The following is an 18,309-nucleotide window of genomic DNA, read 5'->3' as shown; positions in this document are numbered from 1 at the left end:
TTTCTATGCATCACTTTTCTTATCTAGAAAAATAGAGACAGTGCTTAACTCATGAGGGTATTGTGAGGTTGAAGTCATTAAAATAACTAGAGCATCAGGAGAAAGTGCCATGTGAAGTATTAATAATTCTTATTTCTTATTTTATTTTGTTGAATTCAGGCCTTTCTGGCCACTCGGCAGTTCACACGCACACATCAAAGGTGGGAGTAAATCTATGCTAAAATTGGGGTCCATTCCATTTGGAAAAATACTATTGGCCCAACCCTCCCTTCCCGTGCAGCCAGCGGATCATTTACATTTGTGCAAAAAGAGCATAAAAGGCTGCCAGCTCTGACTTTCCCACTCACTCCCACCAGTGGCAGCCATTTACACCGACTTTGCACTCACTTTGCAGACCGTACATGATGCCACAAGGTGCAAAGAAGTGAAGAGTTGGGCCCATATGGTTACGTGAAATGTATGGTCTGCTCTTCCAGCTGGGAGGAAGAGAAAAATGAATGATTTCAATGGCAGATTTTTATAACATCTCGTTCTTAGCCACCTTTTCGCTGTGCAATGTCCTGTATTCTTCAGCGAGGAAGCAGTGTAGTATGTTTAACTCTTATCATAGCTTCCCAGGATAGATATAGGCAGGAACCTTAGATACGCAGGTGTAGGCCACATGCTGAGAGAGGCTGCCATAGAGTATATAACCGAAACTAGGTGGGCCAGGTAATATCTTTTATTGGGCCAACTTCTGCTGGTGAGAGAGACAAGCAGGGCAGCTTGAAAGCTGGTTTCTCTCACCAACAGAAGTTGGTTCAATAAGAGATTATCTCACCCACCTTCTGCACTAGTATCCTGGGACCCACACAGCTACAGCAACACGGCATATAGTGTGTAACCGGCAGAGGAGGAGGGGTCAGGGCACTCAGACTAAGGTGTGAGAGAGTATTTCTACCAGGACTATCAGGCAGAGTCCTCTGAGAGGAGACTTGGGCTGGAAGAGTCTAACTGGGAGAACAGAGGTGGAGAGAGCATTTCTGGAGATCCCTGTCTGTGGTTTTGCCCAGTCCACCTCTGATAGTTTCAGTCTAAATATGCCAAATCCTGCATTAGAAGAAAAGCTAATTTGTGTAGCTCTCTGTAACATCTCCACTAGCAACTGGAATAAAGACTGACCGCCATGAACTCTTCTCCCTCTGGTCACCCAGTATTTATTGCCATTCATATCTGAGGAAAGCAGCATTTCGAGCATCAATTTCATATCAAATGGCCCTTGGCAGATAAAATGAGTGAGGATGTATCCAGTTTGGATTAGTTCAACATCACGTCCGCTTATGCTGTGATCTCAGCAACTGATCAAATCCTATATCGAGCCTCGAAACAAATTCTCTTTCAAGTGTAACTTGCGTTCTCCATTCCCCTGACCCTTCTGTGTTTCAGTGTGTAGACAACATTCGATGCAATGGCCTCATGATGAATGCATTTGAGGAGAACTCAAAAGTCACCGTTCCCCAGATGATCAAGTAAGTGCTTTGTGCGTTGGGAGACGTGTAACGTTGAGTGCCTGTGCAAATGTAGCTTGGCTACAGAGGCACCTGGGTTTAACTCTGCCCCTGAACCTGCAGAACTCCCTTTGGACCCCATAGCGTTCAACTCACTGGGATGGCTCCATTTGGAAGCCGGTGGGAGCTTTGCCTGCGTAATCAGTGCAAGACTAAACCCTTTGTATGTAATCCTACTTGTCACACACCAGTAATCGATGACCACCATAGAAATATTGTAACAGTTAGTGATGGGCAAGGCTGAGGAGACATTCTACAACAAAGGCCTGTGATGTTTGTTTGGGGCCCTGGAGATTTTTCTTTGTGTCTAGGAGCTGTTGTGTGCTCTGTTGAGGTAACGAAGCACATTAGCAGGGTTTTGTCGGTGGTGTTTGGGGAGAGGACATTTGCTCAGGGCTGTGTGAGGGGAGGTGGGAGGAGCTGTGTGGGAAGGGGGGAGCTTCAAGAGGACAAATGCGGAGGAATAAAGAAAGGGAAAAACAAAAGATTAAAAAGAAAGGGCTCAAGGAAATAGAAAGGCAGCTACCTCTGTGGATGCCGTATATACTGGTGCAGTGTGTATTTCTCCTGGTCTCCTCCCATGCTGCTCACAGGCCTTTACATTGGCGTAATTCCATTCTGGGCGTTAGGATTCTATGGTTTCTTTGTCAGTGATCTGGCAATAATTATTACTGACGTAATGTTTTCTAAAATACAGATGAAATGGGTATGGGGGCGATGAAGGTGGGGAAGGAACCAGAGTCCCCTACCTCGCAGTACACTAGCAACCAGGCCAGGCGGATATGGTTCTATGACAGGACATCTTCCAGTAGACACCCATCATGTTCCTCCTGGTCCACAGTCCAGCGAGTCAGTCCTAGCTCTTATCAATGCCAGGTGGAGGTGCTGGAACTGGGGGTGCTGGGGGTGCTGCTCCCGCGCCCCCTGGCTTGAAGTGGTTTCCACTTTGGGTCGTTGGCTCTCAGCCCCCCCCGTACACATTGTTCCAATAGCCTTGATGCCAGGAAGTTTCCACCCTCGACCCCATTTCATTCTAGTCTCCCCTGACCACAAAGCAGTGTTGAGCCTCGCTCTTGGCTGACCCTTTGCTCCCTGTGACAGATGGGGATGAGCCCAGTTCATCCCTGCGGTAACCCCACAGCTCTTAGTGCATCTCGGGGAGGGCGGGGCTATGGCTCTGCCCTCTTCCCCGTACCCAGCCAGCCTGGCATGGCCTGGGGAGTCCTCTGTGCCTTTTCCAGGGCGGTGCAGCCTGCGCACCTGCGTCTGTTGCAGGGGAAAATTCCTGCTGATTCAGGCTGCAGCCGATGCGTGGCCGTCCTGCCCCCTCTCTGAGGCGCCTGGTTGTGTGGAAGCCACAGTAAGAGTGTGCGCATCCCTAAATTCTGACAAACCCCTCCCGGGGGCAGGGGCTGTGGGCCGCTCTGCTCAGCTGCTTTCTCACGCCGCAGACACTGCAGAACTTCAAAGTTTAACTCGTTTACAGCAAATCTGCTGCTTTTGCATGTCCCAGAGTGTTTCCATGCACACTGGGATGGCGATTGTCACGTTCCCCTTGGGAGGCTCACAAATCAGAACGTTAATTAAGAGGCTCTCCAAGAGAACACCAGTGTTCAGTTAACCCTGGATATTAGGAAAAACTTTTTCACTAGGAGGGTGGTGAAACACTGGAATGCGTTACCTAGGGAGGTGGTAGAATCTCCTTCCTTAGAGGTTTTTAAGGTCAGGCTTGACAAAGCCCTGGCTGGGATGATTTAACTGGGAATTGGTCCTGCTTTGAGCAGGGGGTTGGACTAGATGACCTTCTGGGGTCCCTTCCAACCCTGATATTCTATGATTCTATGATTCTATGAACCGTGGGGAGTCAGTACTGTCTCACTCTGCACCCCACGTAGGTATATCCAGGTGAAGTGTATCTGCCTACACAGCGCAGTGGTGTCACTCCAGGCTGGATCAGAGAGTTTCTGTATCCCCCGCAGGTCTGATGCCAGCTTGTATTGTGACGATGTCGACATTAGGTTCAGTAAAACGATGAATTCCTGCAAGGTCCTTCAGATCCGCTATGCAAGCGTGGAGCGGCTCTTAGAGAGGCTGACGGACCTGCGGTTCCTTAGCATCGACTTTCTCAACACGTTTCTGCATTCGTACCGGGTGTTCACCACGGCGGTGGTCGTTCTGGACAAACTCATCACTATCTACAAGAAACCCATCAGTGCAATTCCTGCCAGGTGAGGCTGCTCAGCCTCCTCTGTGCGTGAACCGGAGCCCTGACACCCAGGGGAAGTGGCCTGTGATCTGGGGGCTAGAGAAGGGGCTCTGAGGTTAGGACTCCTGGGTTTTATCCCTGGCTCCCTCAGTCCCTTGCTGGGTTATGCTGGGCAAGACATACATTCACTTGTGTCTCAGTTCCCTGTCTGTAAAATGCTCAGATGTCACCCGCCCGCCCACCCCATTATGAATTTAATTTGGCTGGAGTGTTGTTCTTTAAAGTTCCTTGATAATTTGAACACTACTGTTACTACTGCTCATATTGTAATGACACAACTTCCCCCATTTATCCACCGTGTTGCAAGAGTTAGCTACTTTTAGCTTTGGCTAAGCAATGACTTGGGAAAATAAGTCTACAGAAATCAAGGAGAAAGCAGAGTCTTTCAGAACAGTGAAAAGGGCTGGAACGAGGAATAAGAGGCAGAATTAGGAAGGGGAAGATTCGGGCTGAATAGTGGGTCACGCGAGCCCCTCCTGCTGCCTGCCTTCTTGGGGATGGCCCAAGGTCCCCCCCACCTCCTGCCCGCTTGAGACCAGCCCGAGGCCCCCCTACCTCCTGCATGCAGGGCTGGCCCAAGATCCCCTGCCACCAGCCCGAGATGCTCTCCCAAGCCCTCCCTCCCACTCAGGGCTGGCGTTGCTGCTTGCCCCCTCCCCCTCACATGTTCCTCTGCACTCCACTAGGGGTCGCACCCCACTAAGGGTTGCACCTCGCTTTTTTGGCTGATCATCAGTTGACAAGAGCAAAAGGGACAAATGCCCAGTTTTGCCAAAAAAGTCAGGACAGCCAGGACAGGGCTTAAAAAAGGGACTGTCCCAGCCAAAACAGGACCTATGGTCACCCTAGCTTTAAAGCAGGATGAATGGGAATCCGCTTTTGTTTCAACGCAGGTCACTGGAGCTCTTGTTTGCAAGCAGCCAGAACACCAAACTGCTTTACGGCGAGCCGCCCAAATCTCCAAGAGCAAATCGGAAATTCTCATCCCCTCCCCCGCTGTCCATCACCAAGTCATCCTCTCCGAGCCGAAGACGGAAGCTGTCCTTAAACATCCCCATCATCACGGGAGGGAAGGCTCTGGACCTGGCTGCACTGAGTTGCTCCTCCAATGGCTATGCAAGCATGTACTCTTCCATGTCACCCTTTAGTAAGACCACTCTTGATATAAACAAACTTTACGTGTCCAGTAACTACCCCAATAAAATACCTGATGAAGGTGAAACTGCATCTGAAAAACAAGAGGAGACTCCTCCGAACAAGCCAGGTAAGTCACTGTTAGTTCACAGGCTGGTGAGAGGTTCTCAGGCAAACAGTGGGGATCTGAGCAGAGGGAGGCAGTAGCAACGGGCCCAGTTTTTTCTTGCAAGAGAAGAGTGTGTGGCATTTGTAGGCTTTAGCAGGAATGTATAATTCACATGCAAGAGGCCATGAAACTTACCCCAGCCTGCGGGGACCATGCGGCAATCCAACCAACCTAACGTGGGGAAGAAAATGTCTGTAGGTGGCTGAACACACACATTAGTGCCTGGCTGTGGAGAAGTGAGGTCAGGGCACCCAGAGCAACAGCTGAGGCGTGTGAGTCAGGCGACATGGAGAGGCCAGGACACATGGAGACCCCCATAAGGTGCTGAAGGAAGAGAGCCTGAGCCAGGTGGGAACACAGCTGTCTTACCACAAACGGAAGGTGAACTGTCCTGGCTGCTGGCTGCCGGCAGCCCCAGCTGACATCAAAACACAGACCTATAAATGCCAGAAAGACAGAGCAGGAGAAAGGAAGGGGAGGCCAAACCTGGCCAAGTGTAACTGTAACCCTGGCTCACAGCACAATCCGTGGGGAGGGACACTCTGAGCCGGGCAAACTGACCAGCCCCTCAAACTGCTCAGTGCCAGGGATTTGGGATTAAACACCCACCCGACATTAGCCAGGTCTCCTGCCAGGTACAGCTCTAAGGATCTGACCAGAGCCTGTCGGATCAAGGACCGGGAAGAGCATATTAACTTGGCAGGCCTGGCACCGTTTCTCTCCATCTGATTGACAAAGTCACAGTTATTTGCACCTGCAGTTTGTGGGTGAAAGAGCAAAGGGCAGCTTTAAAAAATCTCTCCCTTTGTGTCCAAGCGGCGCCAGTAGGGAGCCAATCCTGCAGATACCACTCAGAACTGGCCTGTCCTTCGCCAAATCCAGGCTCCCACCCCTTTGCGCCAGCCCAGTTGCATGGTGCAAGTGAGGGCAGAGATGGGAACTTGGCCTGGCTAAGGAGTGCAGGGTCAGCTACTACCAGTACGTTGAATTAAATGAGGCTCATGTCAGACTGCTGCTGGGAGAAGCATGTCACAAGCCACGATTCAGACATGTTCCCAAACCGTCCCAACTTGTCCTGTTGGGAACACAGTGTTACTGGTGTGTGCCGTGGTTTATCACAGGTCAGTGAAAATTCCTGGTTTGACGTTGCCAGCATCTCCCTGGAAGTTATCAAAGACAAAGAGCCTGATCCCCGGTTGGTGTAAATCAGCTTAACACCTCTGACTTCTGTGGAGCTACACCCATTGTAGGAACGATGGGGACAGATTGGAGAAAGTCCAGAGAAGAGCAACAAAAACAATGAAAAGTCTAGAAAATATGACATATGAGGGAAGATTGAAACAATGGGGTTTGTTCAGTCTGGAGAAGAGACGACTAAGAGGGGACATGAAAGTTTTCAAGTACATAAAAAGTTGCTATAAGGAGGAGGGAGAGAAATTATTCCCCTTAACCTCCGAGGACAGGACAAGAAGCAATGGGCTTAAATTGCATTAAGGGAGGTTTAGGTTGGACATTAGGAAAAACTTCCTAACTGTCAGGGTGGTTAAACACTGGAATAAATTGCCCAGGGAGGTTGTGGAATCTCCATCATTGGGGATTTTTAAGAGCAGGTTGGACAAACCCCTGTCAGGGATGGTCTAGACAATACTTAGTCCTGCCACATGTGCTGGGGACTGGACTAGATGACCTCTCAAAGTCCCTTCCAGTCCTATGATTCTAGGATTTACACTAGCTAAGAATCTGGCCTCAAAAGTCTAGAAAACGTTGTTTGAAAGGGAAATGCTAAGAAAGAGATGGACAGATCTATAACTAGTTACTCCCAATTAACACATGCGCCTCCTAGAATCTGCCCCATTTTCACTTGGTATTCACTTGGGTTGTGAACACCACTAGGCCCCCTGCTGTCCTGAGGGCACTCTCATTTGTACGCACACACCTCAGCTTGTGTGTGGAAATGTTATCATTTGAGTGTACAAAGTGCACTCTGACCTTGGTTCATGAACTGTACCCACTGGTGATTGGATACACACAGTTAGAGGCCCTGAGCCAGGCAGAAGACCAAAGGCCCATGTGGTGACATTCTGAGATGGCATGGGATGTGCAAGTGGGGTAGGATAGGCATCATGGAACCCCACTTCCCATTGACAGGTTTCAGAGTAACAGCCGTGTTAGTCTGTATTCGCAAAAAGAAAAGGAGTACTTGTGGCACCTTAGAGACTAACCAATTTATTAGAGCATAAGCTTTCGTGAGCTACAGCTCACTTCCTCAGATGCATATCGTGGAAACTGCAGCAGGCTTTATATATACACAGAGAATATGAAACAATACCTATTCCCACCCCACTGTCCTGCTGGTAATAGCTTATCTAAAGTGATCATCAGGTGGGCCATTTCCAGCACAAATCCAGGTTTTCTCACCCTCCACCCCCACACACAAATTCACTCTCCTGCTGGTGATAGCCCATCCAAAGTGACAACTCTTTACACAATGTGCATGACAATCAAGCTGGGCTATTTCCTGCACAAATCCAGGTTTTCTCACATCCCCCCCACCCCCATACACACACAAACTCACTCTCCTGCTGGCTATTACCAGCAGGACAGTGGGGTGGGAATAGGTATTGTTTCATATTCTCTGTGTATATATAAAGCCTGCTGCAGTTTCCACGATATGCATCTGAGGAAGTGAGCTGTAGCTCACGAAAGCTTATGCTCTAATAAATTGGTTAGTCTCTAAGGTGCCACAAGTCCTCCTTTTCTTTTTTCCACTTCCCATTATACGTAGTGATTTGGCCTGAAGCGTTCAGTGGATGACCAGTATAAATTCCCCGCGTTACACCATTAACCATCTATTCCATCCCAGTGACCTTACACCTACGTTTAATTTGCACTAGGCTGTTGTGTTGCTCAGCAGTTCTGTTACCATGTTCACCACCAATAAACAGAGCCTCCATCTTCTGAGCCCGACGCAGACATTTCAGCGTAGAACTTCCAAACCCCGGGAACACCGTCAGCTGAAGTTATTTACATGCCGTGTGGCAACTAAAAGCTGAATAACTTTCTGAGCTGTGTAAAGGCTTGTGGGTTACCCAGGTCAGACAGTGACCAGTTTAATTGTGCAAAACATTTTAGAATTCAGGACCAAAGAAAAACCAAAAATAATTCTCAGGCAACAGAACTTTGGTGCTTTTGATTCTCGTGTGTCCAGTGCTGAATAAAGCAGGGTAACGAGTCCCTTTTGGACTGTAGAGAGATTTGAAGGCGCTAAAACGTGCCTGGTTCACACCGGCTTCCAAACCTTGTTTTGCTGCAGTATCGACAGTTACAAGTGGGGAATCTGAACCAGCTCCTTGTTTCCTCCAGGTTCCGAGGTATCAGTTCGGGAGGAGTCAGACACTGATCCAAACCAGAGTGATGAAGCAGAAACGGAGACCTCGCCAACGAAATCTCCAACTACTCCTAAAGCCGTCAAATGCAAAAATTCATCAGGTAACGTGTGCAGAAAGTCATCTAGCACCTGGGATATTTGCACCACTACGTTTAGGATCTTTAGACCTGATTCTCCTCTCAGCTCTGCTGGAGTAAATCAGGAGAAGTTCCATTGAAGTCAGTGGAAATACACTGGTGTAAAACTGGTGTACATGGGAAGAGAAGCAGGACCTTTCTCTTGATTTTTTTTTTTCCTACAAGAATGGTGAAGGGCAGAGTTTTGTCTAGTTGCACCTGTGTCCTGCAGATGTTTCACTCTGGCCCAGTGGATGAGTACCTTCCTCCAGGGCTGCAATGCATTCTGCAGTGAATGTTCCTGTGATGATGTGAGCTCTGGGGTGACGCTAGGAGCCACGCTCTTTGAGTGTCTTGTCAGAAATAGTTCTCTTCTCCTTTCTGAGGGTGTTAGCAACCTGAGCAACAACTGGAGTGTGTTAGCCAGAGCCCCTTTGTGAAGCCATTCAGCCTGGGCTCTGAACTGCAAGGCCTAAGAATCAGTGCTGCATCATCGTTTAGGTCTGCCTCAAACTTCTATGCTGTGCTAGGTGTCCCAGGGAGGAAACTAGGCCTGCATCCCATAAAGGGGTTAGGGTGTGTGTAGAGATTTGTGAGATAATAGACTGTGCACACAAGAAATAAGTATTGCATAGCTTTGTGGGGCAATGCCTAGAGAACATGAAAGCATTCTGTACGTTTTAACCCCCATTCTGTGGGATTGAACAGAGAACTCTGTCGTTCAGTGAGACGTTTGATAAAGCCTAGGGGGAGGATAGACTCCTCTCGTAAACTCTCCCGTGGTAGATGTTTTGAATTTCTGTAGAACACTCTTGGTTTATGCCCTGCTAAAGCTGAGAAGGTGGCAGTTGGGCTACGAATTCTGGGGATGCTGCTCATGCGTTTCCAAGGGCAGCATTCTGTCCCATGGGGAAATGGGTAAACGAACGGGTAAAGCTGAGGAGACGACCTTTACCTTCTGTGCCTGACCTAGTTCTCCCGCTTCCTTTTCTAGATTTCTCATTGTTTTCTTATAACAATGGAGTCGTTATGACGTCTTGCCGGGAGCTTGACAATAACCGCAGTGCCCTGTCAGCTGCTTCCGCTTTTGCGATTGCGACTGCTGGAGCCAACGAAGGCACCCCGACCAAGGAGAAATATAGAAGGATGTCGTTAGCAAGTGCAGGTGAGGATGCACTTGGGAGAACAATGCTCTGTAGCTTGGGGCAGGTTGCAGTTCTCCCACGAGAAACGTGAGCTACACAGCTATGGAGTATGGGACAAAGAGTTTATTTATAGGGCGACCATCACCGCTGTATCTGGTTACTGTTCCCTCAAATAAATGCAGCATCATCCCATATTATTCAATAGGATGCTTCCCTTAAAAAAAATAGACTAAGGACAAAGGACAACCCACTGCATATTAGATCATGCTGCAGCAGAGAGCATGTGGCCAGGTGTAGTCGGCTGGCCCTCAGCTTGGACTTAAGCCGTGGTAGCTTTGAGTCTCTTGCCCCTGGGTGCCCAACATGAGCCCCCACTTGTGGGCAATCTCATTGTTCTCGGCGGGAGTTCCCCTCACTCCTCGAGTCCTTTTCAGAGCTCGATTGACAGTCCCCTTCTCGTTAGCCTCTAGGAGCGCTTCCCCGCCCCACCCCCGCAGCCCCCCAGGGCCTTCGCTTGTATGCATCTTGTCAAATCCGACTGCCTCAAACAGGGGGCTGAAGGGAAAGGTTAGCAACTGCCTCAGGCTGAGCTCGCCTTGTTCCTGGGCACTAGCCTTCCCTGTCCCTGGGAAAACTCCCCACCCCCTTCTGCGGCCAGTCTCACCCATTTAAACGCCACTTCTCCAGGTGGAGCACGTTCTGCAGGGGCACCTGAGTACAGGAATGCTCGTTAGCCTTTCCACTGCAGGGATGGGGGGTGCCCCACCACACCAGGGGACCAGCAGCTCAAACATGGCTACTCACCTGTGCGGTAGCTGGGCACAGTGGGAAGGATGGACTCTGAGAGAAAGGGATCCCAGAGGATTTAGCCCTGTGCAGGTGATGATCAGTGTATTGTATTGCACCCATCCATTTGCACATGCGAATGCCGAGTCTCCATTTGCATGTGCAGTTTTGTTTGCGCACCCAAATCCAAGTGCTTGAATGCACACAGCTCTCTCGTGTGCCCGCCAGAGCCTCTGCCTACAAACAGGGTTAGTTCTCAGAGTTTCCCTTTAAATGTAAGGGATTAACTGGCCATTCGGGCTGTTCCACATGATTTCTGTTAAATTGTTAATATTTTTAAAAAAGAACAGGAGGACTTGTGGCACCTTAGAGACTAACAAATGTATTTGAGCATAAGCTTTCATGAGCTACAGCCCACTTCATCAGATGCATGCAGTGGAAAATACAAGTGAGGAGATTTATATACACAGAGAACATGAAACAATGGGTGTTACCATACACACGTAGCTCACGAAAGCTTATGCTCAAATAAATTGGTTTGTCTCTAAGGTGCCCCAAGTCCTCCTGTTCTTTTTGCGGATACCGACTAACACGGCTGCTCCTCTGAAACTTAATATTTGAAGTAATTCCTAAAATAATTGTATATGTGCTAAGTTCTTTGCAATGATTTTAGGCTTTCCCCCTGACCAAAGGAATGGGGACAAAGAGTTCGTGATAAGGAGAGCTGCAACCAACAGAGTGCTCAATGTTCTGCGCCACTGGGTCTCCAAACACTCGCAGGTACTTGTTAGCCCTGGGACAAAGGGATGGTTGCGCGTCTCTATGGCTGTGTTAGGCGGAGGCTGCACTGAGGCAATAGGATGAGATTTTACTGAACAATACTGGGACAATGAGCAGTCCTGTTGATTACGGTGAAATTCACCCAGTGCAGAGGGCTCTGTACACCCCTTAATAGGCCTTGGGGGTGCTCTCTGCTTGGGGGTGAATGCCACTGTACGCTTATTGGCTGAGCATGTTGGCCATCAGCTGGAAGAACTGCCTTTCCCTGTGTTTGTATAATTTGCACAAGGAGAGAAAAGCTCCGAGCTGCTGAAGAGGGGAGGCTGAGGAATCTGCAGATGCAAAACAGAACAGTCACTGATGTTACAGCAACGTAGCATGTACTGAGCATCCAAACCAACAGAACCCTCATTGTTTGTCCAACCCGGGTACCAAAATACAAGGCTGGGTCATAACAGTGGGTTGGGTTTTGTGTGCAAGAGGAAGGGGTTGCAGGAGGAGGTTAGTAAAACGTGTTCAGGATTGAAATGGCCTGAGGGCTGCTCAGCTCCCTGGGGCACCATTCCCCTTTCTCTCTCCTGCCTCTCAGCGCTGGCATTGCTTTTGGTGCTATGTGGAGCCACAGGAGCACCGCAGTTTATTAACAGTCGTGCCCCAAACTCTGCTCTGTCCAGATGCCGTTCATGCAAATGCAGAGACCAAAGTGGGTGCAGGGCCCTCCCTTTTCAATTCCTCTCTTGAAGATCTTCTGCGGCACAAACAGATTGTAACTGACAAGAGGACAAGCTGTTTTTCTTCCTTAGGAGGAGCAGACAGCATGTTCTGTCTCTTCTTGCAGGCAGAGATACCATAATCTCTGCCTGCAATTAATCGCGGAGAGGTTTATAAAGGGAAATAAGACAGTGAACCTGCTTGTAATGTACTATAATCTGAATAAAATGCGTGAAACCCTTTAACTGTACATGCTTTTGGCAGGACTTTGAAACCAATGATGAACTAAAATGTAAAGTGATCAGCTTTCTGGAAGAAGTTATCCATGATCCTGAGCTCCTGACCCAGGAGAGAAAAGCAGCAGCCAACATTATAAGGTAAAGGCTTATTAGTGGGAATGCATGTTTTCCCAGAGCATTATGCTGTTGTTAGCAGCTACCACCTGCTTTCACCCAGGATGGAGGGGGAGTAACATGTTCTTTGAGCAGTTTTACCAGTAATTAGATTATACGATTCGGGAAGCAAACATCAAAGATGAGCCAGATTCTCTGTTCAGTGACACTGCTGTAAGAGCGGCAAGTTACTCCCTGCCCAGACTGAGTTTGTATATTTAGATTTTTACAAGCTCCAATGAAAGAGCACAACCCCTCCAGGGCCCTGGGCGCCGGTCAATACTCCATGAACAACATACTAAACAAACACATCCTTCAGTCCCCCCCAGTTGAATCAGATAACCCAGCATAAATCACCCACCCCTCCCCGCCCATGATATCCAGAGTCCCACACCACTTCTGCCAGCCCCGCCCAACACCCAGCTCCCCACAGGTGAGGGAGAGAAGGTGGGACTGATGACCCGCTCTGAGGGCTGGTAGAGCCCTGAGGAAGGAGAGAGTTCCAAAGGTCAGCAGCAGGAGTAAGTGTCACGACTGGGGCTTGGGTGGTCACCCCAAGTGGTCAGAGTCAGGCTCAGAGCCAGAGTCAGAGCGTCAAGCCAAGAGTCGGAGACGGGGGCAGGAACCAGGTGAGGCGGCAGGGTCCAAGGTAGCAGCCAGCCAGGAATTCGCCCAGTTGGACAGAACTTCCTGTGCCTCCTTCTGGCTTAAATATGGCAGCTGGCTCAATCGGGGCCGGGCGCTCCTCCGATCAGGACGCCTGTGGGCGGTGCTTCTGGTGGGGCCAGAGTTCCATTGGCCACTCAGCCCACTAGTTACTAACCAGCCCCCGGACGGTGGCTGTGCAGGCTGCTTGGGGACCCGCAGACCCGGGTTCAAGACCCAGGGATCCTCGCAGTAAAACCTGTTGGCCAGTCCTGCAAACAGTCACTGCAGCACGGTGAGTTATCCCTGCGGGGAGGCCTGCTGACTGCAGTGACACCCTGCGCAGGAGGAGCTGTCCGCGCCGGAGTACCTGATGGCGGGATTGAGCCATGCCGTGGCCTCCTGGGCATGCCACGGGCTGCCCATTCCCTACACACACACTACCTCTTCTCTTACCTTGCAGTGAAGAGAAGTGGGGGGGGGGGGTTGAGATGTGCTGCTGTCTCAGTACACAGGGCTACGGCTCATGCTTACCCTTCTCTGCACCAGGGACAGTCTCCTATCGCCCTGGATCTGGAAAGCAGCAGCCCGGCATGCCTCGCTTCCCTGCGCACGAGCACCTGCAGGCCCAAAGCCTTAGCTAGAAAACTCGTGGGGCTGGGAGCCAGGCACACGGTTCCCATTCTCCAGGGCTGTCGCTGTTTGGCATGTGCTTTGTGCGCATGAGCGGGCCTGTCCGTATGGTGCGCTACTGAGCAAAGGCAGCGTGCGGATCTGCCTCCGTTCAGTCATTGTCCGACTGACATTAGGATGGCGCTGCCTGTGTGCAGGAACGCATTTGTTACACTGATCCTCTGCCCACTCAGCATGTGGCATTCCCACCGAAGTCAACAGGAGGCACTGGGGTGGAATAGCCATGTAGACCGGTGGGAAAGAGAAACAGACCCACCACTTCACACAGGACGGTATTGGCTCACACCTTTTCAGTGTGCGGGGCTAAGTCTGCAGACCCCTACTGACCCCAGTGGGAGTTGGACTCACAGGGATCTGAGGTCACAGTTTGGCGCATTAACTTTTTCTTTTTAAATAAGTAAAATGACAAATCTGACTCCACAGAAGCAGCTTCTTCCATACTCCTAAAAGTTTACTCTATCAAAATATCCACGGAATGAAACTCTAAATGTAAAGCTGTGTTCTAGACCCGCGGCTCTCAGTCTTTCTGGACTACTGTACCCCTCTCAGGAGGCTGATTTGTCTTGCGTACCCCGAGTTTCACCTCACTCAAAAACTGCTTGCTTACAAAATCAGAGGTAAAAATACAGAAGTGTCCCAGCCACTGTTACTGAACAACGGCTGACTTTCTCCTTTCTACCAGGGAGCTTTAAAATTAATCAATTGGAATAGAAATATGGTACTTCTATGTCAGTGTATAGTATATAGAGCAGTATAACCAAGTCCTTGTCTGTATGAAACTGTAGTTTTTTACTGACTTGGGTAGTGCTTTTTATGTAGCCTGTTGTAAAACTAGGCAAATATCTAGATGAGTTGATGTACCCCTGGAAGACCTCTGCATACCCCCAGAGCCAAGAAAATGTATACAACCTGTTGTTCTTTCAGCTAAAGTAACACTGCCTTTCTATTGCATAGAACTTTGACTCAGGAAGATCCAGGAGACAATCAGATAACACTGGAGGAGATCATACAGATGGTAAACAATTTTCTCCCCTCACTTCTTTTAATTATCATCAGGTTGATAGAGTGAATTACTAATATTCTGCTGTGAGGCACCCAGTCAGTTTTCGCATAGCCTAGATGTATGGTAGCATGATTGGCTGGTAACCCCTTCCAGCCGTGCTTTATTTGGACTGCTCAATTTGTCACATAACCCTGTCCCTTTGTAATTGTCAACAGAGATTATTTTCTTTAGGCTCTTTTATAAGGTGCAGCTCTCCGTTACCCTGTGAATCATCTGGTGCTAAAGCTGGGTAAATAATGCACAAAATGTCTAGAGAATTTATGCTTGCATGTTTTTGTGTGCCTGTACTTGGCCCTTTGTGTTAGCTTCCAGCTAGTCATGAACATTACTAGTCACGTTTCACTAGCATGCACTCATGGAAAGCAGATTTCAATGTCCCATGTGCAAGTATTTTCAACGATGAATTTTAAATTCACACACACAATTACCTCTAGTGGAAGGGCTCTTGTGCTCATCCAATCTGGGACAGAAACTATCTAACCAATCAAAATTAAGAAATACAGCTAATTGTAATTGAGAGTAAAACAAATTAAAAACCTATTCCTAGCACAGATTAAAATAATGAAAACACATGAAAAGTTAGCCTGCTCTCAGGCAAAAAAAGTCAAATTTCATCCAGCAAATCATTCATTGTGAATTATTGACATAACTCTATCCAGTGTGATACAGCTGACCACTGTCTCCCCTAGAGCCACCGAAAGGTAATGCACACTTTCAGCATAGTGCATGGGGAGCTGGTCACACAACTCTCCATGTCTGCAGAATTTGTGTACAGGTTTCACCAGGAACTGGATTGAAATAACAAACCCCCGTACATCAGGGTTTCAGTTCACCAAAGGGTGGCTTTTCCCTTGTGCTGGTAAATCCCCAGACACATGTAACATGTATTGATATCTGAGTGCTTGTTCTGACTGCATCCAGTTCAGTATTGCCAGCCCCAAACCTTCAGAAATCCTGAGACAGGTCCCAAATGTCATGAGATGAGCTTTCAGGAGATTTACCGAAATAATAAACGTTGTTGTCTTTTTATTTGCCTTCTGGCTTCTGGTTCCTTAGGGTTCATTCACTTCACGTTTTCAAGCTTTTCTCTACAATCATGAGGGCTAGAAACTTACTTTAAAAATACCAAACAATGTGGAGATTCTTGTGCAGTCTCTCGATCCCAGCAGCTGGGATTTTAGGAATAACACCAAGCACTGCGAGACTCACAGGGAACTCCTAAGAATTGGCAGCACTGTGTTCTGGATGTTAAACATGCCCATGTGCACTCAGTCATTTGGGCGTGTTCTGATTTGAGGTTTCATTTCACCCTAATCATGAACTTTGAGACCAGGTCTGGGTCTGGGTGTTATTCAGGGTTCTGGTTTCGGCACATCTTGAGTGTTCACCTAATTTTTGTCCCTTGCAGCATTTCCACATTTTGTCCCTACTGGAGAATCAAAGGGTTAGAAGGGACCATGGGGTCATCTAATCTAGCCCCTGTCAAGATGCAGGATTTGTTGTTTCTAACCCATCCCAGAGAGGTGGCTCCAGATGTCTCCTTTTGCAAACCTCCAGTGAAGGAGCTTCCACAACCTCCCCGAGCATCTGTTCCATTGTCCCACCGCTCTTACAGTGAGGGAGGTTTTCCTGAGGTTGGATCTAAACCTGCTCTGCTGTAGTTTGAACCCACTGCCTCTTGTCCCGCCCTCTGTGGCAAGAGAGAACAAATTTCTCCATCTCTTTCATGGCAGCCTTTCAAGTATCTGAAGACTGCGATCCTGTCTCCCCTTAAGCTCCTCTTTTCCAGACCGAACATACCCAGTTCCTTCAGCCTTTGCTCGTATGGCTGCATTCCTTCCCTTTGTCATCTTTGTCGCTCGTCTCGGGATCCTTTCCACATCCTTTCTGTACATTGGTGACCGATGCTGGACACAGTTCTCCAGCTGAGGCCTAACCAGTGACAAGCAGAGCGGAACTATCTCCTCCCGTGACTTGCATGCTCTGTACCTCTGTCAATGCAACCTCAAATTGCATTGGCTTTTTTGCAACAGCATCGCATTGCTGACTCATGTTGAGGTTGTGATCCACCCCAACTCCCAGATCCTTCTCAGACGTGCTGCTGCCAGGCCAGTTCTCCCCCACTCTGGAATTGTGCATTTGGTTTTTCTTCCCAAAGTGGAGCATCTCACATTGGTCCTTGTTGAATGTCGTTGTGTTGTCAATAGCCCAGGTCTCCAATTGATCCGGATCCCTCTGAATTTTAGCTCTGTTCTCCAAAGTGTTGGCAACCCTCTCCCCAGCTTTGTGTCACCTGCAGACTTCATCAGCGTGCTCTCTAGTCCTCCGTCCAGGGCATTAATAAAGATCCTAAATCACACCGGGCCCAGAACTGATCCCTGTGGAACCCCACTGGAGACCCCTCCCTCCAACCTGACCTCATTCCATTCCTAGTCACTCTTTGTCTGTGGTTGTTTAACCAACGATGTGTCCGCTTAATGGTAGTTCTGCTGAGCCCACATTTCTCCAGCTTACTTGTCACAATGTCTTGTGGGACTGTGTCAAAAGCCTGGCTGAAGTCCAGGTATATTATGTCCACCGCATTCCCGCTATCACCAATCCAGTTACCCTGTCAAAGTTGGAAATCAAGCTGGTTTGGACGATTTGTTCTTGGTAAATCCATGCTGGCTACGAGTGATTGCGCCTTCATCCTCCAGATATTCGCAAACTGAATGTTTTATACATTGCTCTGATACATGGGTGGCCAAACTTTTTGGCCCAAGGGCCACATCTGCAAACAGAAATTGTATGGCGGGCCATGAACGCTCACAGAATTGGGGTTGGGGTGTGGGAGGGGGTGAGGGCTCTGGTTGGGGGTGCAGGCTTCGGTCTGGGGCCAGAAAGGAGTTCAGGGTGTGGGACAGGCTCCAGGCTGGGGCAGTGGGTTGGGGTACGGGAAGTGGTGCAGGCTCCGCTGGGGCTGTGGGCTCTGGGGTGGGGCTGGGGGGCTGGGGATGAGAGGTTTGGGGTGCAGGAGGTGCTCCGGATTGGGATCGAGGGGTTTGGAGGGGGATCAGAGCTGGGGCAGGGGGTTGGGGCATGGGGAGAGGCTCGGGGGTGCAGTCTCCCAGCAGCACTTACCTCAAGCGGCTCCTGGAAGCAGCGGCATGTCCCTTCTCCGACTCCTATGCAGAGGCGCAGCACGTCGGCTCTGCACACTGCCCCGTCTGCAGGCACCGCCCCTGCAGCTCTCATTAGAGCGGGGCCATGCTTCCGGGGAGCTGCGTGGACCGGCCCCTGATGCTGCGCCCAGGCTGGAGGGCCAGAGAGGGGCAAGCCCCAGACCCTGCTCCTCAGCAGGAGCTCAAGGGCTGGCTTCAAACAGCTCACAGGCCGGATCCGGCCCAGGGGCCGTAGTTTGCCCATCCCTGCTCTAATAGCTTCCCAGGTATCAAAGTCGTTAAAGTTTCTGTTTATCTGGCCGCGTAAAGTATT

General features: G+C 49.4%; 1 protein-coding gene across 2 annotated transcripts in view; it reads left to right on the top strand.

Annotated features, from left to right (window-relative positions):
- Positions 1 to 18,309, top strand: part of RASGRF1 (Ras protein specific guanine nucleotide releasing factor 1) — a 96,801-nt gene that overhangs the window by 54,484 nt on the left and 24,008 nt on the right. For both annotated transcript variants that reach the window (XM_073304567.2, XM_073304568.2), the window contains 8 exons: positions 1,426 to 1,508; positions 3,527 to 3,775; positions 4,707 to 5,077; positions 8,480 to 8,605; positions 9,615 to 9,785; positions 11,225 to 11,331; positions 12,307 to 12,419; positions 14,727 to 14,787. In XM_073304567.2, the coding sequence (XP_073160668.1) occupies positions 1,426 to 1,508; positions 3,527 to 3,775; positions 4,707 to 5,077; positions 8,480 to 8,605; positions 9,615 to 9,785; positions 11,225 to 11,331; positions 12,307 to 12,419; positions 14,727 to 14,787 (1,281 nt within the window). The remainder of the gene's footprint in view (positions 1 to 1,425; positions 1,509 to 3,526; positions 3,776 to 4,706; positions 5,078 to 8,479; positions 8,606 to 9,614; positions 9,786 to 11,224; positions 11,332 to 12,306; positions 12,420 to 14,726; positions 14,788 to 18,309) is intronic.

This window comes from Lepidochelys kempii, chromosome 10 (assembly GCF_965140285.1).
Source record: "Lepidochelys kempii isolate rLepKem1 chromosome 10, rLepKem1.hap1, whole genome shotgun sequence".
In the NCBI taxonomy this organism is placed as follows: domain Eukaryota; kingdom Metazoa; phylum Chordata; order Testudines; family Cheloniidae; genus Lepidochelys; species Lepidochelys kempii.
Note: the sequence above shows the minus strand (reverse complement) of the source record. Positions and strands in the feature narration are given on the sequence as shown.